At 43.1% G+C, this 24,334-nt stretch overlaps 3 protein-coding genes across 3 annotated transcripts in view; all 3 read right to left on the bottom strand.

Annotated features, from left to right (window-relative positions):
- Positions 1 to 5,627: 5,627 nt before the first annotated feature.
- On the bottom strand, positions 5,628 to 7,527 carry traf3ip2a (TRAF3 interacting protein 2a). The gene is made up of 4 exons (XM_076084497.1): positions 7,482 to 7,527; positions 7,296 to 7,400; positions 6,732 to 6,810; positions 5,628 to 6,543 (listed from the first exon to the last, which is right to left on the bottom strand). Exons 1-4 carry the CDS (start codon positions 7,518 to 7,520, stop codon positions 6,401 to 6,403), a joined length of 366 nt encoding a protein of 121 aa, XP_075940612.1. The 5' UTR covers positions 7,521 to 7,527; the 3' UTR covers positions 5,628 to 6,400.
- Positions 7,528 to 12,999: 5,472 nt separating this feature from the next.
- Positions 13,000 to 14,880, bottom strand: LOC142941947 (putative G-protein coupled receptor 139). The gene is made up of 2 exons (XM_076084074.1): positions 14,802 to 14,880; positions 13,000 to 14,009 (listed from the first exon to the last, which is right to left on the bottom strand). The coding sequence occupies exons 1-2, from the start codon at positions 14,878 to 14,880 to the stop codon at positions 13,000 to 13,002; spliced, it is 1,089 nt and encodes a 362-aa protein (XP_075940189.1).
- Positions 14,881 to 16,608: 1,728 nt separating this feature from the next.
- The window catches only part of fynb (FYN proto-oncogene, Src family tyrosine kinase b), a 50,419-nt gene continuing 42,693 nt past the window's right edge, over positions 16,609 to 24,334 (bottom strand). Inside the window, exons 10-14 of the mRNA XM_076084424.1 lie at positions 22,654 to 22,833; positions 21,151 to 21,227; positions 19,670 to 19,823; positions 18,766 to 18,897; positions 16,609 to 18,064 (exon numbers count right to left, since the gene is read on the bottom strand). Of these exons, the coding sequence (XP_075940539.1) occupies positions 17,856 to 18,064; positions 18,766 to 18,897; positions 19,670 to 19,823; positions 21,151 to 21,227; positions 22,654 to 22,833 (752 nt within the window). The 3' untranslated portion in view covers positions 16,609 to 17,855. The remainder of the gene's footprint in view (positions 18,065 to 18,765; positions 18,898 to 19,669; positions 19,824 to 21,150; positions 21,228 to 22,653; positions 22,834 to 24,334) is intronic.

Raw genomic sequence — 24,334 nt, 5'->3', positions numbered from 1 at the left:
GTGACGTTAGTGCGCTGACATTTATTTTGGCCAACAGGAGACGGTTCATATTCGTGTTGCACGTCTTCCTTCGACATATTCGCTAAAAGGGTAGGGCGGAAGGAACAGATTGATTAGGTGTTGTCCTCAAGGAACCGTCTACAATAAACGGTGCAACTAAAAAGAAACTACATGAATTTACCAGTATTACCCGGAATTGTAGTGTTTGGTATTTCAAAATAATAGCATACAAATCTGAACAATGAAACTGAAATATTCATTCAGACTCACAAACCGGTTGTAGGTTTTCACAATTCGCATACAAGGAATTTGCATTCATAGTTTGGTGCCAACGGTCACAATTACACATAGTAGGATTACAAATTAAAAGTAATGCAAGTCAAGACTCCTAAATATAAAAAAAGAAAATCTGTTTTAATTAAAAGATGTATACAGTGTTTACAATTTAAAAAGGACAGAATGTGCAATAATAATGACCAAGGAATGTGCAAATGTTCACCGGAGATGAAAGCTGAGGGACATCTTTTCAGACCAAAGTATGAACACAAAAAGCACATGAGCATAATCACACATCTTGTTCAGCATGGAAAAGGAGTCCGAGCCGGTCAGACCCTCCCCTCAGTGTCCATTAAACCCCACTGAAAGCCTAGTTATCGATCTGTTCATTATGCTATGTATCAATTTGAACTTGCACAGGAAGCTTAGGCTCATACCTAACTTCCTATTTGTGTAATATGATACTATGCCTAACTCCTTAGATTGCACTACATGCCTGGTGGAAAAATACTTTTAGATCATAAATAATGAAATAAAAAAGGGATAAAAAAAAACATGGTATATTTTTATTCCTTTACATATGTCCGATGGGGTGATTTTGAACAATGAAAGTACTTACAATTAAGTGAACATCAAGCAATGCTGCAGCAAGCCACAGTTTCAAACTGACCCCCCCCTGGCGGACTTTTATTTTGTCACTAAACGCGCTTCCAGAGGGAAACAGGAAACGGCATTGTGTGAACGTCACGCGAGGCTTGACGTTTCACCTCATTTGCCACTGCAGCAGCAAAAACAAGGATCAGATGAGATCAAAGAGCCGGGAAGCGTCATTTCCTCATTGGTAAGGAGCACGTTTCTCATTGGCTGATGTGTTTCCTGTGATTGGGGAAGAAAAAAAAACAACCTATCCTAGAATACATCTAACAAAAAGGATATCACACAAGGAAACATCGAATCCATAAAAAAATGATTCAAAAATATTTTAGGCCTATTCAAAAATTCCATTAAGAGCAATTGGGTTACTTTAGCACCACAGATGCACTGTGAGCTTATATGGGAACATTACATGGATACAAAAGGATTCAATTACCATAAAATACAGTGAGATGAATACGAGGCCATTATATCATTTATATTTATTATAGACTAGGGCTTTAGTGATTTTCAATGAAGGCATCTTTTATGGACAGCACAAGCATTAATATTTCAGACAGGTCGACACCGTCTTATACTGTATCTCCTCTTCAGGCTCGTAGCTACCATTGAGTACAGTGTCTTGTCTGTTTATGGTGGGATTTATATTCCACAATCACACATTAATTGTGGCATTTGGTATAAGCAGTATTCTTAAATTTGACTGTTTTTAGACCATGAAAAAGGGCATTAAAAATTACAAAATTACAGGAAAATATGATTTGACAGCATAAAATAAATACGGATACAAATACAAAAAATGTGAAAAAGACTGAATATTTTTGGCTGTAAGTTGATGGTGGGTGGCACAGGATAATTACATTTTATGACCTCACTCTTTCTTAAATCCTGGGTACGGCCTTGCTCCTCTGGAAACTCATTGCTTTGTTCATGGTTTTAAAGGTCAATAGATAGACTTCTACATTAGGTGTCGGTACAATTTATCAAATGGAAATATAATTGTTGGCCATTAATCTGAACTGAATCTGCATTTCAATATTTCTGCATTCTGGGGTCCCTAAACAGACTTGGAATAAGAAGAATTGGATATGAGTGGAAAGCTGACACTGTTGTTGATCCAATGAAACCAGTCGTCTTCATGTGTGATGTTTTCACGTAGTGAGAACATTTTGTGGAACTTGACGTCACTGAATAAAACGACCTGCTGTGACCTCTTTACGACCACGCACTAGAGACCCAGGACACTCTAAAGGGATGCATGCTTTTCCAATTTAAAGTGACAACACAGCGTTTCTGAGCAGTTTCCAGAACAGAAGAGCTCGCCATCTAATCGATGACAAATGCGGCAAATCTTCTTTCCTGTGGTTTTCCTCGAGGTCTTTGTGATGTGCTATTCTGGAGGTATTTATGACCTTTTTTTTTTTTTTTTTTTATAAATACCTAAGTGGTCAAAAATGGTTAAAATTAGCACTAAATCTGCGTAACAAATGGTATCAACCCTAAAAAATAGCTGCAACACATTTTTGAGGCATAATAGAGCATGGGAATGGCCATCATCTACCTCCATTATAATGTTCTTAGCCCTTATTATTATACCAAAACACAGTGCTCATTATGGATTAATGACTATAGAAACTTAATCAAATTAATCTGCAGGTTTCCAGCTTTCAGGCGATGCACACCACTTCTATGTGGCATGTACTGTTGAGCTGCTATCTCCCCCTAAAGATCCCCTGTCCCCCTTTTTATTCCATCTTTCAGAACCTCCAGAGCACACTTTGTTTCCTTTCTCCCCACCACCCGTTGGTGATGCCTGTCTGCCTCCCACACATCTCCCCGCTCTGATCAGTATTCCGCTCAGATTCCTATAATGGTCCATACATGGCGGGGGGGAGGCGGGGGTCGTGCTGAGCTCACTGCTTTTCCCCTCTCCGCTGAAGGAGCCATAACCCCTTCTCCAAACAGCTGGTTCGATCCGGTTCATGCCGGGGACATCGCAGTCGAGGGTGAAAAATGTTTCATTAGCATTTTCATCCAGATGAATGTGTGTGTGGGGGGGGGGACCTGTCTGCTGACCTTGAGCGAGAGCCTGACCCTCTTAATGAGCCCATCAGCAGGCATTGCTTACGCCCGAGGTCTACGAGTGCATGCAAGGGACACATTTAACATTAGAACTAATCCAGACTTATTATACATGCCATATTTAATGCAGTGTTTGGTCTAAAGTGCTTTACAGAACACTGAGCGCATACATCTTTAGTACGGATGTCCTCAGCGGGAGCGGAACATCAGTCTGAGGTGGGGAAAGGGACATATCCTGCTCACATCCATCATGCAAACCCATCTGTGCTACCTGAAGTAAAGGAAGTACTTGAAGGGTCACCCAGAAATACACATTATGACAACATCATGTCAGCCAAGACCGGTAGGGGTATGCAGAGGTCTGATCCCATTAATGTCCAGACAAAATCACAGTGTATTCAGCATGACCTGGTCGTTAGACAAAAAAAAATCCTAACTCAAGGTCCACTTACTTGCTTTTTCCATGAGCTTCCAACCGCATCTCACACAAATGAAGCCAACGCTTAAGTGCCAAAAAACTGCAGTTCCTCAAATGTCCACCTGAGGCTGGCTACAGAAGCGAGTCAATAGCATGAATGAGTCCTAAAACCTGAATATGAGTCAGCGTTTTTTTGCACTTCTGCTTCCCTCGTCTGGAAGTCAATGTTTTTTTTTTTTAGCTTTTTAATTTTCTGCGTTCACTCTCGGGGAAAAAAATCCTGAAAGCGGTGTTCGTTTGTGACGAATATCTTACCGAACAAAACGTACAAGTGTCATAAACGTTGGATTGCCACCAAGCTTATTTTCTGCAATAATCCAAAATCTAAAATCACATTGGCCTTTTGTCAAAAAAACAAAACAGTGCGATGCTAACTTCCGGGTTGGCCTACAAAAATACCTCATCCCCGTAGACCCCCATGTTGAAAGGCCCAACATTACTGCAGAAATAAACATGTTTACAACCTGGTACAAAGATCGGTATTGGTCTCTAACGAACTGTACAGTCGGTGAGTTTTTATATCACTCACCTGTTAAGATTATATTAAGGCTTGACATTGTGCTTAATTAAGGGCGAGGCCGCTTTGACAGCTCCACCAACGACCCACCTCTTTGACCACTTTTAGAGTTCGGCTGTGTAGTCACTGCCAAGATGGCAGATCCATATTTATCACAGCCTATGACATCATCGTGTCCTTACCCAGTGGAGTTTGCGTAGTTGTTGGTAAGAGTGACTCGTAGAACTCTGGTCATGTGATGACGGTGCGTCGTACATGGGAGGGAGACGGTAACCCGTGACCTTTGACCTCATCCCAGTGGTTGCGGTTCCTCCATACCAGAGACAGGACTGATGCATCACAGTGCCTGAGTCATCGTGTCCCGGACGTATGAATGTAGATAGGACAAAAACAAAACAAGCAGGAGATACTAGGACAAGAGCACTTCAGCTGGACTGATGTCATGATATACTGTAGGTCAGAAGTCTTCAACAGGGGGTCCGCGGAGGTACTGCATTGGGTCCGTGAAATTTTTGGTTGATTTCTTTTTAATTTTAATTTTTTTTTCAAACATGAATCTGTCCATTATTTTAATAGTTCAGTATTGTATGCGAGATAACAGGTATGTTTATGCATGGCAGTGGCACTAATAGGCCATCACTCATTTTTGTTTCCACATTTGTTTAAAATGAAAACATCAATTTGAATAGCTTGTGTGCATGATTATCATGCAATTGACAGACAATGTTGATATTGGCATTGGTATCAGCTGACAAGGTATGTTTATAAATGGCAGTGGCACGGCCTCCCTACTCACTGTACCTTGCACATGTCCTACTCACTGTACCTTGCACATGTCCTACTCACTGTACCTTGCACATGTTTAAAATAAAAACATGAGTATATGAACCTGTGTATTATTTGAATAGCTTAGTATTGAATGCATAGTAACAAGGTATGTTTATACACGGTACTAGGCCCATTTAATATAAAACACAATTTTATACTATATATAGTCGGGGGTCCCTGCTCCATCTCTCTATCAGTTTGGGGGTCCTTGGCCTGAAAAACATTGAAGACCCCTGCTGTAGATGAAGAAATAAATTATGTTGAAGGTATTTCTATATGAGCAGCAGGGGGACCCAGGGCCTTTTTTGGGGGGGGGGTAAATATCTGCGCCTGGTTGCTTTGGGCTCAACAGATAAGGCAGAGTCAAGTGGCGCGCATGTCCTGGAACAATAACAAGCAGTGGATTTATTGGTACTGGCGCCCCGGTGTTTACAGACAGCACCCTCCTGCAGGCGCTGATACGAGCCTGGACATCAACGGGTTCGGTAAACAGGCTGACAGAATGGTGCTGTGGTCTGTGCTCACTGATGATGAAGCTCAGGGGGAGAGCTGGCAGTTGGAGGTTTACGACACAATAAGTAGGGAGTAAGTGTTCAACATGTGTCGGTTGGAACACTTTCTCAACAGGTCCTTTCTCACAATGTTGCTCTCGTGACCCTCAAGAACTCCTTTCTTAAAAAGGAAATTGTCACTGACATGTGATTTCCTCACTGGTTAGTTAAAACAAACGGCATTTATTCAAAAGTAATACGAAAACAGAATGTCAATAACAAACTAATATTGAATGGAAGTTAGAGCTGTTGCCATGAAGAAGTAGCCGAGGCTTGGAGTCATTATTTGGGACATGCTGCCATCTTCTGGTCAGACAAGAAAGACAATGTGGAGCCTATAGTATGCCACTGGAATAATTATAGGCTTTTACAGTGTTTATTATGATCTTTTCAACAATAAAAAAAAGCTATTATAAATCATGCAGTTTGTTTTATCATATTATACTATATTCTAAATGAATCAGAAATCACAAAACATTAAAATGTAATTTTAAAATCATCATTACAGACTTATTGATTTTATTATCTTCTTAAAATGGCATTGCAAAATGAAAGCTAGGGTTGGTAATCTTTAGAAACAAGCAAGAGTGAGCTAGCTTTTGAAAGTACTTAATACTTTCATATTAACAGTGTGGGCTGAACGACTGCGTGGAATGTAAAGCGGGTCGCTCACAGTGTCAAACCCACAGGTGTCTTGCTGGAAATAAATAGGGAACTTTGTATTGTGATATGTTAAAATGTGCTGCTGCCCCAAATCAAACTTTTCTAACTAATTTCAGACGTTATCCTCAAAGAAGAGGATTGATTGGTATTAAGAGTATGTACTGGGATTAGAAACACTGTTCAGATGAATCATGAATCAAAAGGAAACAGCAACAAGCGACAAAAGGAAAACACTTCAGAACCAAACTGCTGCCGTAAAAACAGTCCTCCTCAAGGCATATGAGACAAAGCGGCTCCGACAGAATGAACAATGTTCTTTTAAAAATGTGTCTGTCCTGTTTTCAGAGTTTCTCAGAGGGGACGGACGGTGAGGGTGAGGTCAGCCCCCCGCTGTGGGATGATGTAGCGCTCCTCCCTGAGCAGGCGCAGCAGCAGGTCCTGGGTGTCCTGGGGCCAGCGGTAGATCCTGGTGTTCTGGAGCCAGTTGGGGACATCTCTCTGCAAACACAGACGGACAGCACCGGGGGTCAGTGGGTAGAGCGCTACAAGCACGGCAAGGCGAGACACGTAGGATGATATGTTGCTATGCTGATGGAATAAAACATTAAGTTGTGTCTACAATTGTTTTCGTGACTCGGCCGAGCCGACCCTTTCAGTGTGTTTGCCGTTCGTTGCTTGTTACTTGCCTTGGATGCGTTGGGAAACAGCACGGGTACCAGTCTGAAGTTCAGGCAGCCTTGTTGGATGTACTCATTTTGGATCTGTACCGACAGGAACACATGATTATCAGTGCTTATAGTTCTCCATAAGCTTACCGGCCGGGTTAGCAGCGAGGAGTCAGCGGTTAATTACCGTATAAAACAGTCAATAAGCTTTTTTTTTTAAGCGTGAATCGCTTCACCCACGGGTGCTCCTTGAGCACACAGTCAGAAATGCGCACAAAACATATTCGGCTGATGGGTCCAGCATTACGTGAGATTAGCTGTGGACAGACGGACACAGAGATGCACACACACACTCACACGGACGCACAACGGAACACATAATCTCCTTGCCGGGCCAGGTTGCCTCAGCACCTGTGACACACTAACACTGTGGGGACAGTGATTGGAGCTGGCAAATAAAATGCCCTGTCACATGCCCCGTCTCTATTACCATGCGGGAGGAGGGCGTTTAATGACACAAACTTGCCACCAGAGGATGATATTTCCCCGCAGTCCTCAGTTGCTGGCAGCTGAGCTCTCACCTGATTGTGAATGTACTTGGTGTGCAGCCCGTGCTCGTCGTCTCCGTCTCCCTCCACTTCCTCCTTGTACTTGGGGCTGATGACCACGATGATGAGCACCGATTTCTGTGAAACGACAGCTCACCGTTGGCCTTTGCAGAAGACTTACATTACAAATCGGATTCGGACTCGACGGTTTAGACTTACGTCGTTCAAATAGCTGTCCATCCATTTGTTGATGCCCATTCTTCGGATCGGGTTGTCAAAGATGTCAATCTGCCAGCAGACACGCGTGTTAGTGCGAGTGTTTGTATGGAACGTCATGGAGAGTCAAAGGTGACGAAGACATGGCGCGACTTACCGCTGGTTTGAACCCCTGATCAGTCAGAAATTTGGTGAAAGGAAGGATTTCTTCTGCTGTGTCCACTGAATATGTGATGAAAACATTCCCTGTTGACAAAAAAGTCAGTGAACCATCTTTATCTATGTCACTACATTTCCTAAGAGGAAGAGCACAGGTGTATGCAGGGACACTGATGGGACTTACTATACTCCTCAGACAGGCTGATGGTCTTCCTGATCTCCCTCGTGTTCGGCCCTGGACCGGCCTGGAGGGAGCCGTACACGCCGACCTCGTGCATCACTTCTCTAGGAGGGCCCACACGCTGATTAGGCACAGATCCATAGTGGGGATTTGGACCATCTTTAAGTTGCAGCCTATCGTAGGGGGGATTCCTGTGGGAGGGAATAATCAGAAACAAGCCGAGATTTATGCATGACATCTGTGAAAAATGAATGCGTTGAAAATATCAGATCGTAATTGCAAAACGGGACAAGAATCGTCCTCCTACCGTGACTGTTGGTAGCGGTGAGGCTCGTTGCATGGATCCGCTGGGTAGTCACGCTTATAGTGATAATTATTATTATTGTGACGTGGCGGATTTGCTGGAGTGCAGCACACGCACTGTCTGAGATGACTCTCCTGCGTTGGATTGGGGTCTGCAGAGAGATAAGGAGGAGAAGCAGACATTAAAAAAAAATAAAAAATAAAAAATAAAGTTTTCAATTCAGCAGTAATGAGGTCATGCAGACTCAACAGAAACAGGGTTGGGGGGGCCACTTTAAAACAAAATCCATCACAGATGTAGTGATTACCGGATCTGTGCATGGCATGCGGTTGTATCATTTGTCCTACTTTTGTCATTTTTTGTCATATTCAATATCTGTAAAATTAATTAATATAATATCCCCAAATGACCTACTACTGACACGAGTTATTACATAAAGGGGTCATCCTCATGTCCCCAGGATCCTCATTGTAAGAAATCAGTGAGGACTATCACAGCAGTTCTAAGAGATAAAGATGTTTCAAATCTCAGTTTTACAAGAAAACTGTAAAATGAAAAAATTTGAGGGTGGAAGTTTAAGGGAGTACAAAATCAGTCGGCAAAAAGCTGCACGGGGGTGTTTTCTACATGTTGACGAAGGGGAACATACATTGAACATGTGAACTAGGGGAGAAAAGCTTTGCTCTAAAGGAATCTTTCATCATGCGTCATATGAAGTGAATACTGAGCTGGTGAACATGGGACGCTGGGAACATGATGACACCCACATATATGAAACTAATGGTGACAGTGTGACCCACCTATTGTACAGCGAGGAAAACTTATGGATAGATAAATAATACAACAAGACTTCGCTTTTACTAGAGGCTCTGTGAGGCTACATTAAGGCACAGGGGATTTGAGCTACTGTAAATGCTAATGTCAGCATGCTAACATGCTCGCAATGACAATGTAATGTCTTTGTTTAGAGTGCATATTAGCTTTTACTAATAACCACTGAACACAAAGTACAGCAGCGTAGGTAATGATTACAGTTTATGGTGTGTGGACCATGAATGTAATGGCGGTCCACAGACATTTCATCGAGACATTGCCATCACTAAAACTAGCTAGCTAGCATGGCTAAACAGATATCCTCACATGTCTTACGGCTTTGTTGGGTTTGTCAAAAGGTAGAAAAAAAAAATATGTCTTCTAATATTGAAAAGAAATGAACGGCTAATATCTGAACTTACTCTATTTAAGCGATATGTAACTTGAACAGAAGCAATATGAGCTATTGGTAAAATGCTAAAACGTAGTGTTAGCGTAGCATGAAAGTCAGTGAGTCAGTAAAAGAGCAATATCTATAGGAGGGGTATTTAGTCGCTTGCAATCTGCAGCCACACTGCTAGATGCCATCAAATCCTAAACGTTGTGTCTTTAAAATGACCTGGACTACAGTGGGAACTCGTCAAAGGGACCGTAGCATGGAGTCGAACATCGGGGCCTGGGAAAATGAGTCCCTGACAACATATAACCTCTTGAAAAATGCAGATAATTCTGTTTTTACTTTGTACAGGTTTTTAGATACCCGTCTCTTATTTCTGCCTCCATACCAACACAATGGAGGTGAATTAAATTAAATTTGTGGCATTTACAGCATTGAAAATGTAATGTAAAGAATTAGCAGCAACGTGTCTTGCCAAAATCAATATCATATTTATTGTGACTAATCCACAGACCTTAAAGATGACTTTTTACCAATGTGAACACCACCAGCAAAATTCCATTCACCTTCATTGTAATTGGGATGGAGGCAGACATCTCAGCGAGAGACATTTAAAAACCTAGACAAATAAAAAATAATATAATATTTTTTAATTCTTGCACGTCTAAAAACAAATACGACCTCACATTGTGTCAAACATGTCAACACACCGACTCCAAAACTTTTTAGAACAGGTTAAATTTCCTGCATTTCTTTCCAAATTGTCAGAGTTTTTTGAGCACTCGTATTGAGAACGTCATCATCCGAAATGGCTTCTGATAAGCTGGTTCACTTCCTGGGGAATTTAAATGTAATTGTGGCAGGTGATTGCAGAACTGTTTGCAATCTGGGACGGTCACAAAACAAAGGATTTACATAAGAATAGACAGTGCTCTAGGCCGGTGGTTCTCAACCAGCAGTTCCGGACCCCAAGTGGGTCGCGAGACAATTTCCTGAGGTCGCCAGTTGGTTGTGGAGAAAAAAAAAATCAAAGAACAAATTAAAATCAACATTTTTCTGGATTTCCTGCAGCTCAGAGGTAGAAAAAAAGTTATGGATCAGTCGAGTTTGGGACTCGCACCATCTGTTGCATCCACGTAATTAATTCAGTTTTGTCTCATATCGCAAATTGTCGCAACAAATCAAATAATAAAACGCATCAAACCCAGTGCGCAAGGTTTAGGTGCGTAACAGGCTTTATGGGGTTACGGATTAAAAAAAAAACATGGACAATAAGGTGTGTCAATAATAATACAACACTGACCATTCATACGTGCTGCTGGGTATTGTGATGGGACATAGCGGGTGTAGTTAACTTCAGTCTGGAGAGAGAAAGGGGCCTCCAAGGGTTCTCTCTCCTCCACAGAGTGACCCTGGGGCCAGTCTGAAGGGCCAGCAAAGCCTCGACTGTAGTCACCCATGGGATCCCATTCATACAGCGGCGCCTGCTCTCTGAGACCACAAAGCCAAACATCTGCAGGGTGGAGGCCGTTCATCTGTCCCGGACGTTTATGGGTGATGATATAAGGTTGGGGGGAAACGTGCCGGCCCTCAGGGAGTCTCCACTGGCCGCCGTTGTGTGCTGCTTGTCCTAAGCCAGATTCCTGCAGGCTGGTCCCTGTAGGTCCACTACACTGTTTGCAAGCGGGAGGCCAGGCCAAGTCCAGACTGGAGGATGTCATGCTCTCATCCGTCTCAACAGGAACCCTCTGATGAGGGCACGGTACTGAGAAAAAGAGCCAACAGAAAGAACTGATTCACTCGGAAAGACATTGTGATCGGTTAGACAGATTTATGACCGCAGCGAGTCTGATGGTGTATTTTCTTACCTTTAAAAGAGTCCATTTTGACACTGAGGAAACAGTGTCTGTTGCCTCTGGTGAAGTGAAAACATTAAAGGAATTCAACAGAGCACGACGACTTAAAGAGACAGTCACCTACACGTTCACAACTAGAGGACGAGTGTAGTTTCAACTGAGAGATTCAACGTCCACTTTTAAAGTCGCTACCAAGAAGTAAAAACAATGATCACGATTGAAAATGCACATCTTACAGAGTAAATATGGGATAGAAAAGTGTTACAATGAACATGATCAAGTATAAACAGTTCTCAGAAGTAGTATTACACAATCCTGTTTCTTGCCCACTGAATAGGCGTGACACACTACATGTACCTGTAGGTACACATCAACACGATCGCTGCGAACTAGTACAAAGGTCAAAAACACGGATCTAATGGTATGCCAAGTACGTCTCCTTGACAAAAAAACTGAAACGTTTTCAGCGTGTTTTCCATAGACATTTACAAATAGAGAATAAAGCAAAACACTATAGTCCCACACCTACCTTCTCTTAGGTCTGCTTATCCCTGAGGCACAGCACAAACCTGTTCTGAGGGAAACAGGAAATATTCCCACTATGCAAAGCAGAGAGGCCTCGTGACCCATTTATGTAAATAATGCCGGGCATAAAGACTGCAACTGGCCTGGTTGTTTCTTCAGCAAGGTAGACTTTCTGTACCCTGACAAGGCTCAACTGTAACTGTGAGAGGTGGCAGGTCGGATTTACATCCAGTCCATATAAAAGAGAACATGTAAATGTTCAAGCAACACATTAACAAATCTGTCAAAGTGCACAATTGACTTGACATGTACATGAATTGCACTGCAGCGCTGCTCATATGTATACAAAATTTCATTTGGAACAAATCATTACGGTCCAGTTGCTTTCTACACCTGGATTTCGTATATTTCACCTGTAGTATGATCGACAAGACGGCCAGGCTAGCAGCTCTGGGAGGTTGTAGTTAGCATTACATGCTAACGTCATAGTGCTAACACACTCACGATGACAAATGCTAACATGCAGATGTTTAGCAGAAAATAACATTTACCATTTCCCCCCAATGTTAGCACGCTAACATATGCTAATCGACACTAAACACAAAGCAAAGCAGAGGGCTGTCATTAGTTCAGCAGTTATTTCATCACAAACCAACAAGTACTTGATTCATTCAAATGTTCACCCGATGCTGGCACTAGAGGAAGAGCTAAAGGGATTAAGTCATGAAGATATATCATCTGGGAACCATGAATGCCTGCATCAAAAATGAGTGCCAATCCATGTATTTCACTGTATAAGTGTATAAATGTTGGTGTTGGACACCGTGTCACGTGACTGGACATCAGCTGGACCACCAGAGTGATCAGCATTCATCCTCTGGAGTCCATGAACGTCTGGACAAAATTTCATGGAAACACATCGAAAAGCTTTTGAGATATTTCAGTCTGGACTAAAATAATGACCAACCTTGCCATCCCAATGGCTATCTAGTTGGCTAAAAACAAAAATAAAAGGTGCTAAATTCCAAAATCAGAGCATATCTGTGATTGTGGGATTACCTCCACACTGCCCTCAACATGGTGACGGTGGCTAGTAGCTAACAATGCTAACAGTACAAACAGTGCAAACAACAGAAACATTGGTGACAGAGTATAAACAGTGTTTATCTGGGGGAATTTATCTTATCTAAGATTCTCTAAGATTAGTTTGTCAAACTAAAATGTCCATGGTCAATGATGAACATTTAGGTAAAAGTCAGATCTCTGTCCATTCTTCCAGATCCTTTCTACTTTGTCAGTTTGAGATTGGTTAGCACCACAGTCGCAGGGTCACTGGGTGGCGAGGCCTTATGACCTACCACTGAGAAGACTTTCATGGTGGTGTGGGTGAGTACTGAGCCCAGCTCGAGGGCCCTAGCCTTGCACGTCACCACCTGGACGAGCTCCCGCCGGAAGCGGCGGCTGACCATGCAGTAGAGCAGGAAGTTGGTGGTGGAGTTGAGGTTCTGCAGCATGTTGGCCAAGTCTCCGGCCACATTGATGGGGATACTGTAGTCGTTCCTGTCGAAGTTCTCGTCGTTGTACTTGGTCCTGAGGATGCAGTACGTGACAAAGCGGGGCAGGCTGAGGACGACGAAGGCCACGGAGACGGTGCCCAGCACCAGGATGGTCCTCCTCAGCATGCCCCTGGTGCTCCTCCCGTGCATGACGCGACGCTCTTCCTTGGTGAACAGGTTTGTGGCGCGGCACAGATGGTGCCCGATGAGGTAGTTGAAGTTGATGACCAACACGATGGGGATTCCCCCCGAGAAGAAGGTAGTTATCCACACAATAACTGTAGAGTACACCTTATCGCGGTAGTGACACCTGGGCTGCGTCATATTCTCCCCGTGCACGGTGAAGTTGACCGGTGTGACGGTGTTGATCCAGCCCAACGGCACAGAGACGAGATGCGACACCAGGACGATAGCAACACAGGTCAGTTTAGTGACCCGGGCCTGGGAGAAGTGCTGCTTGGCCGCCGTGCTGCGAAGAACGAGGTAGCGCTCGATGGTGAACACCACCACGATCCAGGAGGAGCTGTAGAGCGAGCCATACTGCAGGAACCCCAGGATGCCACACCAGGGATGGGAGTGCCAGAAGGGCTGCAGTAGCCAGAAGGTGAGGGTCAGGTCAATGAGGATCACCCACACCAGGTAGAAGGTGTCCATGATGGCCAGACAGCTCAGGTAAATGATGGCTGTGTTGGACATCCCGCATTTACGGAAGCAGATCATGTAGAATGTGAAGAGGTTGGCTGGAAGACAGGAACACAGACGCTCAGATGGATACATTTGCCCGCCAGGTGGTACTTTATAAATTCATTCATTGATTGTGTTCTGGCCACTTAGGGGCAGCAGCAAAATAATTTGAAAGCTGTTCTCATTCCCAGGGTTCCTTTGTTCCTTTGTCACGCCCCTTGGCGTCTGATACCGATGCACAAGGCACACTTTAGCACCTGTATGAGATGCACCGGGCTTTCAAGTAACTACACTCAAGTACTACTCCGGGAGAGTGATGACATACTATAAATACCAAAAATAACCCCACACTGACACCAGGAGGTCGGTGGTTGACACCAGTGCTCCTGTTCCAAAGTGTAGTTGAGCTATTTTGAAGTTACGTTGTTTTCTGTACTTATGTTGTTTACGTTTTACGTTCTTATTTTAAGCCCTTAACCATAATGTTTAGTCCTTGACCTAGCTAAGTGGTTTTGTTTGCTAGGTTAGTAACTTAGCCGCATAGCTAACAAATAAGCTAAAAGATGCTAAAACAGAATGAAACATACTAAGTGTAACTAAGAGAGTGTTTGTTTCTGGAAGTGTATTTTTAATAAAAAAATGGTGATTGACCAGGATGCTTTGTGGGTCATAGTGGGCAAGGGAAGGAGGCATTTCCGATTATTGCCCGCAGGAAAAATTGAGCAAAAGAGGATAGATTTAACAACAAAAATGTCATTAATAACCTATAAACTTATGACTGTCCTGATTAAAACGATGCAAGCGTTGTCCAGGCAAAGACCAAACAAGACGGGGGAGAAGACACAAACCTGGAATACCCATGAGGCAAAGCAACGGGTAGTAGATCTTCTGGACGGTGACGAAGAAGGTGACGCCGGCTCCCTCCATAGTTCATTCACAGCCAGGCAATAGCACACATGCTAATACCTGCAATAAAGCCATTAGAGAGGTGGAGGAGAAGAGGAGTCACAGTAGACAAACACTGCTGAGATTAGAGATTATTTACGCTTTAAAGCACCAGCGTTTTAGAGCTTTTATTACTTTGAACTACTTGCAACATATTTAGGTGAAAGTGGAATGATTTTAAATGTCAGTTTTATGATTGCAATCATCACAGAAATGACTCAAATGTACAATGTGAAGTCGGGGAGAAAAAGAAACCGACTAAGACACATTAACGACATGTATTAATTCAGCTTTGGATATGGATCCAAGCTTACTAAGCTTTACTTTTGGTAGTAAATCAGATGCCATTATACACACACCTCTTTAGCTCATTTGTTTGCACACCTCATTTTTTGTTGTGGTTCAACTAGTAAAAAGAACTTGATTCGGCTCGCTGGAGAGAAGGAAGCAGTGGAGGGTTCTGTACAAAGTGTTTTTTTCTTTTTTCAATCTAACTACCTGAAAAACGACACTAATCCACCGTTGATCACACACAGATCCCTATAGCTCTCTGTCTAATGCTTGTTTTATTAAGGTGTACTTAACATTAATAACCTTTTCTGAAATGAAGGAAAGCTAAAAAAAAAAAAGAAGTGAAATCTGGACTGATAGGTCAGAAGTATAAAATGAGACATACCTGGTGTCTGTAGATCCTCCGTGCTGTGTTCTATATTTGCTCTGAAGTTGTCACACAGAAGGGACTTCATCCACAGAGGGTCATACCAGCTGAGTTATGTCTCCTCAAGGACAAGACCATCACGGATATGAGGGGTGGGTGAGACGGCTCCAGCTGCTGCCGCTATAAAGCTTCAGGAGGAGGGAGTCACACCGCCTGACCGACAGCTGGTGTTCAGATACTCAATGATGCAAACGAAATAAACTACGAAATAGCACAAAACGAAACAAAATCAACACACGCCGTTTGATCTGTTCTGGATGTTCTATACTCCTGTAAAGTTAAAGCAGTCATTTGTGTTGCACAGGTCAAACTCATCAGTTTTACGGTGCTTCCAGCCAGCAAGCCGTCACCTTATTGATCCGAGAACCGATCCTCTCCTAAGGACACAGGTCTGAGTGTATTATTCCACTGGATAGCTGCAACTAAATTCAAAGTTACATGAATGAAAGAAAGATTTCTAAAAGGAATTCAAATAAAAAAACGCTGAAAGGTTTGTGTTACAAAAAGAGACAAATGGTCCATAAAAAAAAAAAGGTGTTTTAATTGACAAATGCAAATCTTCCAGCTGTTGGGAAACAATGATGCTGCACAATACTGTCCTGCATGGAGAACAGTGTTGGCGATGTGCCCCTGAACCCCTAAGGACCCCAAAAAGTCCCAGGCTCACTGCATGTCAGTCAGACTTGGTATGTTTTTGAAAGTGCCAACTCATCAGGGAATATGCGCCACTAACGTACAGTATGAACTAAGGGGAGTCCGGCATTATTAATGTCATATTTAGGATGCAAAATATATGGACTACAAATGTACTTTGATACACTAATCACCGTTTGTACTAAAGTAAAGACCTGTGATTTGATTGTGAGACAGGAAGTGCATTACTAAATAGAGCTGGAATTCCCCTTTATAAAATCTTAACTCGCTTCAGATAGCATGCTAGATTTCACAGCACACACACACACACACACACACGGAAAAGGAAGTGTCTTGGAAAGAGTGTAAAATGTTTATTGTTCTTTTCTGAATTCCAAACGCCAAGTCACTGAATTAACGAAACAACTTATGTTAAAAAATGCAAATGAAAAGCAATAAGGAAGGGAAGTTAGCGACACTTAAAAACAATTAGCTGTACGACTACAAACATGTTTCCATTGGCCACGAAACCGTCTGCATTAAGACCAGATCAGGGCCGCATTCCACTAGTTTTTCAAATTCAGCTGGTTTCTTTGTGAAATTCAACCCTTAATAATCCTCCACATCTAACCCAGAACATGAATTGGCCCCGAAGCTTCTGCTGAACGTACAGTTGTGACTTCTTAAGGGATCACTTAAAGAGGTTAAATAAAAACATACTCTGTAAAAAACAAAAGACTCAAATACTGATGGACGACAACCTTGTCAGTAAAAGATAAAAAGAAGAAGGAAGTGAGCTGGTCCAGGATCAGCTGCAGGTTGGCGCGCGACGGACCGACCGCTCAAATAAGACATACATACTCTCTTCTTAAATTAACTTTCTCTCTTCCAGTTCAACAAAAAACACTTTTTCTCAAAACTATAAGCGAGGGAGGGATATGTTCAAAATCCTTACACGCTCGGCTGTAATTTACAAAAACACGTGACACATATCATTTGTAAAAAGAGCCGTGAGCCATAGAGCAGCAGCCTGACGACTCAGAGAGAGCTCTGTGTGTGTGTGTGGGGGGGGGGGGGGCTGATGAGGACTGCGTCATGCTCGTCTCAAGTTGCAGGAATACTACTTACCGAAAAGTCAAGAATAAAGCAATATTCTGGGGTAGATCTTTTTTTTTTTTTTTTTTTTTTAAACATTATGGAAAATTAGAAAAAAATATATATGAGGCTTCCGATCCGATCTCTAGAAAATAATACAGGAGCTACGGTATAATACACGTACAGGTTAACTGTGTCTGCTTCTGAAATGGTTCTCTTTGTTTGCCTTCATCATTTTTATCATTATTATTTTTGTGCAGGAGAAAATAAAAATCTTAAAGCAAACAAACTGAAACGAGCCGTTCTTATTTACACTGAATACATTGCATTATCACGATCCCGGTTGACTCCGTCTGTCATACACCACCTCCTCAAGGTTGTGTTTTAAGGGTTTTGGAGCTTGAGGAGGCTGTACAGATCCTTAAAATTAAAAAAAGGCCCGGCTGGGAAGGCTCCAGAGTTTTGTAACAGCGCCGATTCGGCCAGTCCTGCCCCCAGCCCAGCGGGGGGTCTAGAGGTTGTCCCCGGGCTGGTACTGAGGCTCGGTGGCCGTGAAGTAGTCCTCCAGGAAGGCTTGCAGGTACTCGAAGGTGGGCCGCTCCTCGGCGTCCTTCTTCCAGCACTGCAGCATCAGCTCGTGCAGCGAGATGGGGCAGTCCTGGGGGCACGGCATCCTGTAGCCCCGCTCCACCTGCTCCAGCACCTCGCGGTTGTTCATGCCTGGAGGTGAACACACACACGCACGGGGTGATGGAGGTGCTGACCCCTTAAAACAGATCGACGCGAGAGCTCCGCGGAGACCCGGCTGCTTTCATCTGGGCCTCGGTGACCTTTGGTGCTAATATTTTCCTTAAGGGTTAGTTTGTTGTTTTTTTAAGTGGGGCTGTTTGATCGTACTCATCAATGGTCAGTGGATGGGGGTCTCCACCGGGGAGGGAGCAGCAGCGTGCTAACACATCTGTTAGCACGCTGCTGCTCCCTCCAGCTCATTGCGTGCTGACCTTCCTCGGCCCACCAGCCCACATCTGGACAAACATGTGTTTCCCTCCCTGTGTGGAGCTGCACTCCGAGTACACTCGCCCCCCCCCCCTCCCCCGTTTCTGTTTCTGTCTGAAAGTCAGTTGTCCCACAGGCGAGCAGCGGTAATTAAGAGTTGCCTCACATTCTGGCAGAGAGAGGAAGGTTACTCAAGCATTACAAGAACCTTTTACTTCGATAAACAGCATGAGGGGCCTGTTGCTATGGGGGGGGGGGGGGGGGGGGGGGCAGTGTTTGTTTTGGTAACGACTCCCGGCTACATGCAGGAGAGGCTTGTTCTTATCAGGCCGCTTTATCGACGCGTCCCAAGTGGTCTCAAGGCGAAAGCCACGACGGAGCCTCTGCTCTGTTTAACCCCCCCCCCCCACCCCTCCTCCACTCACCTGGGTAAGGCACCCGACCCTTGGTGACCAGCTCCGTCAGCAAGATGCCGAACGACCACACGTCAGACTTGATGGTGAACTTCCCGTACAGCGCAGCCTCCGGGGCCGTCCACTTGATGGGGAACTTTGCTCCTGCAGGAGAGCAGAGACGAGAGAAGCATCGGTGAAGAGGGAGTGAAGTCACGTGATTTATGAGACTCTCCCTTTATATTTCAATGAAGTTTCACAACATAAACAAACCAAATGATCCGCGAATTTGAGGAGAGCCACTCTGACAGCAAAAATGATCGAGGTCATGTCCGTATGTCGTTTTTTCAGCAGCTTGACTTGGTCTTAATCTCCTGAGGTTTTACCTTTCATCTGAACTTGTTGACATAAACATGAAACAGTTGTCACATGTGAGCATCAACAATACATTCTGGTGTATTGTGGGTATTATTACTTCTTCAGTTCTATCTGACCCACTGCTGGGTCACAGATATACATGCGATCGTCTAAACTTTCAAGCTGCTCGATGGAAAAGCGATGCGACGTTAATTAAGAACACTGCTGTCACGTTGGGTCGTGTTGGGCTGAATGACAACTTTCAGCATCTGCCAGCTATAAAAAAAGGTTTGACTTTTCAAAGAAAACATGTGCGCGGCAAAATGATTTCATATGTCGAAGGGAGAAGAAAAATCCTCAAAAATGACGGCAGCGTTTTTATGAGCGCAGACAAACTGCATCATCAGGAACGGCTGTTATGACCTCAAGCTCACCAGCATTCACGGTGTACTGGGTGATGATTAACGCTGAAGGTGGGGTCGGTAACTTTGGAGAAACGGAACAATAGTACGCTAGATTGTTAAAATGATGCAGCCAAGAAACAGAACTCAGTGACTGGACATCATGCATCATCATTCACCTTGCCGAGCCGTGTATTCGTTGTCCTCGATGAGCCTGGCCAGGCCGAAGTCGGCGATCTTGCACACCTGGTTCTCCCCCACCAGGATGTTGGCGGAGCGCAGGTCTCTGTGGATGTAGTTCATCCTCTCGATGTAGGCCATGCCCGCCGCCACCTGGATGGAGCACATAGAGCTGAGGACGCCAGCCTGGGACCGTTTCTTGCTGAAGGCTGCGAGTGTGCTTTTGCCTCACGCGGCGAGAAAAGCACTACTTTGTGTGTGACTTTTAAGTGCATTAAGAAAATATGGATACATGTTGGTTGGGAGAGAAAACATGTCAATCCAAAAAAAGATCTGTAGGCAAGTGATTGTTGAGCTAAAACAGGTTGAGGAATAGAAACCTCCTGTCTGCCCTTGGGCTTTAGAAATAGTTGATGGTAGTTGTAGCTCATACAGATCTTTTCCATTCAACATGCAGGCCTAATAAATACCTCTCTGTGGTTTCAAGGAAGTTTAATTCATATTACAGTAGATTTATAACCTGCCGGAAATGTTGGTCAAAATAGGATGCTCTGGTACGGACTGAATATATCACGTAAAGTAGAACTGTGTGTTTAAAATGAAAAGCCTACCAGACGAGTTCAGTATAACGTCCACTGAGCTGCTGGAAGGCTGTGATCTCCTTTCATGTATTTTTATGCATGTTAAAACAGCTGCATGAAAACAGCTACATTTCATTAACACTTCAATTGCGCAATTACGTTTTATAGTCATTTTGTGGTTTTTGCCTTTTGTCAAAAAAAAAAGAGTCGAGGCACTAAATTGGACATTGAAACGCTTTTGCCAAATGATTTCTGAAGTCGCAAACATTTAGTTCAATATCTCCAAACCAGTTCATTAAAATGCACCAAATTCTAATTTCAGTTTTTTTTGCTGTGGGTAGATCTGACACAAATATCAGACTAATCAATTAGTTTGATTCTTTTGATTATTTGATTATTTTGGGAGGATTTGACATTTTGACTTGCCATATATTATCTCATATGAAATATCTTGAACATTTTGGCTTTGGACAGTTAGAATTGCACAAGAATTATGGATATGTCTACTTGGGTTTTAGGAAATTCTAAGGGACATTTTCAATGTTTTTTTTAACATCACGGACAAATCACACGATAGAGAAAATAAACGGCAAATGAAGATAATGAAGATAATCGTTTGTTGCAGCCCTACTCAGTCTTAATTTATCAAGGAAGTGTTGAGTTTGCCTTCACAGCAAATTCATAATAAAACAGGGAGGCATCTAACTGAATGTAATAACATACACGGCTGGTCTCTAAAAGAAGCCTGTTTCAAATAAAGGCCTGGTCTTCTGAGCTGAGGCATGTTTCCAAAGGTTCTACATTTTTCTCTCTCTTGTTTTCAGTAAACAAGTGATGAGAAACAAATATACTATTCTGGTTATTGAAACCAGTTTTGTTGTTCTTTGATCAAGGTTTACCTGCGCTGCTATGTCCACCAGGTTAGGCAGCTTCAACCCTCGTCCTTCTCCGTCCTTTAAGAATTCCAGCAGGCTTCCTACAGCAGACGTAAACACACGTCTGATGTCAGTCCACACACAGACACTGAAGAGACAAACTGTACGTCTTAGATCCAGCAGCCAATCAGTGGCGCCCCATGTGCCCCCGACCCTCTAAATGTTTTGGAGACGTGAGGCTTGTAATTTGTCCGTTCACTTCCACTTCATACCATCAACAGCAATAAGTTAAAGTTCGAGGGTAAATACAGAATTGGGGGATCACCGCAAATACTTTGACATTCATCAAATTTCACACTGGGTCTGCTTTTTGAACAACACATTCCCTTCTCCAACTCAGCGGGCTGACCCAGATGTGAGAGCCTCTGCATGCGACGGACACAGCGATGCACATCAAAGTTTCCATTCTTGTGTTCTCTGGTTTTTAATGTGCGTCCGCAGCTCTTTCTTGTGGGCTTTCTAAATTGCAGTGTTTTTTATTTTGGAGGATTGTTTCTAAGGCCTTAATCATCTTCAGACTCTTTGAAACAAAGTTTACCAGACACATCATTCTGCCTGGAGTGAAACAAAAACACTCTGGTCTTAATAAAGAAAGTGCAATATGCTTAAATACATACAAGAACAAAATCCAGTACATATATATATATATAATGGTGCTTTATATTTAAACCATTTTGTACATTTTACTGGCCGATTGTATCATTTATTTTGGCTTTTGTAGCAAATCAGGTCAAACAATTCAAGGAGTTGAGACAAATCCTATTCATTTTTATGCTCCACAAGCAGTAGTGCTGTCCATTGATAGGTCGGTCCATCTACAAACACCACATTAATGAGCACATTCATGGTCTTCAGAGGATGATTTCAAATGTTTTCGGAGACCCCCAACTATTGTTCTTGTTTCAACATCAGGTAAATATTTCCACTGACACAAACATTAACATCTATTGTGTAGATTGTAATTGCTGAATTTACTAAGTGTATTCATGCTCCCAAGAGGATGAACCCTTTCCATTTTCAACATTTCATGAGCTTTACCTTTTCTTTTTTACCTCTTCCTCTCTGCCTGTATCTATGTGTGTCATGTACTGTCAGTGGATGCATAACGCCCGTAGGCAAATATAGGAAGAGACAGATTGTATCCACAGTGTTGCATTATCCTGAAGAGCTATATACATATAGCAAAAGCATAGCTTCAGGTCCCAAGTCAGATTCAGGTCTCAAATTTAGCTGTACCAGTTGGGACCAATCGAGTTGGGGTCTTAAAGGTGCAGGTATAGGTTCAGGTCTCAGCTCGAGACTCTTTTGTAAGATTAGGTGCAACCTCACAGGGCTGCTAGTGGGGCCTTATTTTAATTTTACAGTTCAATATGATTTGCCACGGTTCTGTTATTGGGACTGAATGCTCTAACAAAGAACTGGATTTGTGTTGTGTGTGTATACACGCTTATGTTCGTGTTCATCTACCTTGGCCCATGTACTCTGTGACGATGTAAATGGGCTCCTCGGACACCACGGCGTAGAGCTGCACCAGCTTGTCGTGGCGGAGTTTCTTCATGATCTGCGCCTCCTCCAGGAAGGATTCGGGCGACATGGTGCCCGGCTTCAGAGTCTTCACCGCCACCTTGGTGGTGCCGTTCCACGTTCCTGGCACATGCGCACACAAGCTGGCGTCAGCACAGGGGCAACATCGATTCATATTCAAATCACATCACGTCAAAGTCAGACATGCCAACCCTGCCGTCTAACCTGAAGGGAGGATCGGTGGCCGAGGGGTCGAGTCTTGCTTGGAAATGACAATGTGGTAAACATGCAGCACAGAATGAGATCAGGAGACCGTATGACAACCAGCTCGTCTGTAATTCTCATGCACGGAGGTTGTGCTGGAGGATAATTAAATGGGTACGAGATTTAGACTGGACCTGGATTCGAAATGGCTTTTAAAAGCCGGGAGAGGGATCCAGCGGGGCTTTGAGAGCCACAATACGCCAACACGGGAGCAGATAATCCTTTGTAGGATGATTAACAAAAGGCAAGCCTGTAAGCTCCTCGCTGGTTGCATGCCATGTTACTGCAACACAGCATGGCAATGCCACCAATGTGCTCCGCCTCTGTGTCAGAGCGAGCATAATAAGATACACGGATCACTGTAATAAAATAAATAAACTGGTACTCCGTTCATCTCATTCTGTGACAGTAATGGGTGAAGGAATATTAGTAGTGACCCAAAGGGAGCGCAGAGCCCGTCATCTAACATGTGGTGTACTGTACATGTGTTTGGGGGTCGTGGGCTTCTTTAGTGGTGCAGCTGTGTCGACATTTTGAGAGTCTGGACTGAGCCGGTGACGGTCACCTGCTGGTAATAGGATCCCAGAGGCTGGGAGTCATCTGGGAGAAGCCCGATGCTCAGTATCTGTCCAGCTGGAATATGATAAGAATGCGCACCTTCGTGTTCTGCAGTATGGAAGCCCAAAATAGCCAAAATTAAACATTAGGAAATTATATGAAATAATTGAGTTAAACATATAATATATATATATATATATATATATATATATATATATATATATATATATATATATATATATATATATATATATATATTTATATATATATATATATATTTATATATTTATATGTAAATGAGCGGGTAGGTATAAGCTGTTTCCAAGTGCTGCAGCTAACTAGCTACTTAGCTATGTTACAACAAACCGGCTGATGCTGTAAATAAACTCAGTTTATAGTCTTTTAGCTCGACTAGGCTGCACATGCTACCTAGCTAGCTAAAAGTTTGACACGGCATCAAAGTTTAGAGCAAATGTTAACGACAGCAGCTAGCCGGCTAATTGCTGTGGTTACTTCGTGTTTCCATTGATAACATGTTCCTCTAAGAGAGAACTTTGTGAAAATCGACCATTTTGGAGTTCCATACTGCACTCATTTAATTACTGGAAATAACAACAAAGTCGAAATTTGTATTTATAATTAAGAACAGATTTTCTAAACGTTATTTTATGGATTTTGTTTTGCAAAACAAATCCTGCAGGAATGCTGGAAAGGGATAAGATAGCAGTTGCTTTCATCTACAATTAGCTAACGAATTTTCAAATTATTTCTTGGCGCATCTTAGAATGCACGTAAAAGGATA

This window comes from Anarhichas minor, unplaced genomic scaffold (genome assembly GCF_050575085.1).
Source record: "Anarhichas minor isolate MPS153535 unplaced genomic scaffold, ASM5057508v1 ptg000136l, whole genome shotgun sequence".
NCBI lineage: Eukaryota > Metazoa > Chordata > Actinopteri > Perciformes > Anarhichadidae > Anarhichas > Anarhichas minor.
Note: the sequence above shows the minus strand (reverse complement) of the source record. Positions and strands in the feature narration are given on the sequence as shown.

Excerpts from the sequence above, each read along its gene's own strand:
- LOC142941947 (XM_076084074.1), bottom strand. The coding sequence starts at position 14,880 with ATGGAGGGAGCCGGCGTCACCTTCTTCGTCACCGTCCAGAAGATCTAC. Across the intron at positions 14,010-14,801 it reads TTGCCTCATGGGTATTCCAG|CCAACCTCTTCACATTCTAC; the intron begins GTTTGTGTCTTC and ends CCTGTCTTCCAG.
- traf3ip2a (XM_076084497.1), bottom strand. The coding sequence starts at position 7,520 with ATGGGCATCAACAAATGGATGGACAGCTATTTGAACGAC. Across the intron at positions 7,401-7,481 it reads TGGACAGCTATTTGAACGAC|AAATCGGTGCTCATCATCGT; the intron begins GTAAGTCTAAAC and ends GTCGTTTCACAG. Across the intron at positions 6,811-7,295 it reads CCAAGTACATTCACAATCAG|ATCCAAAATGAGTACATCCA; the intron begins GTGAGAGCTCAG and ends CTGTCGGTACAG.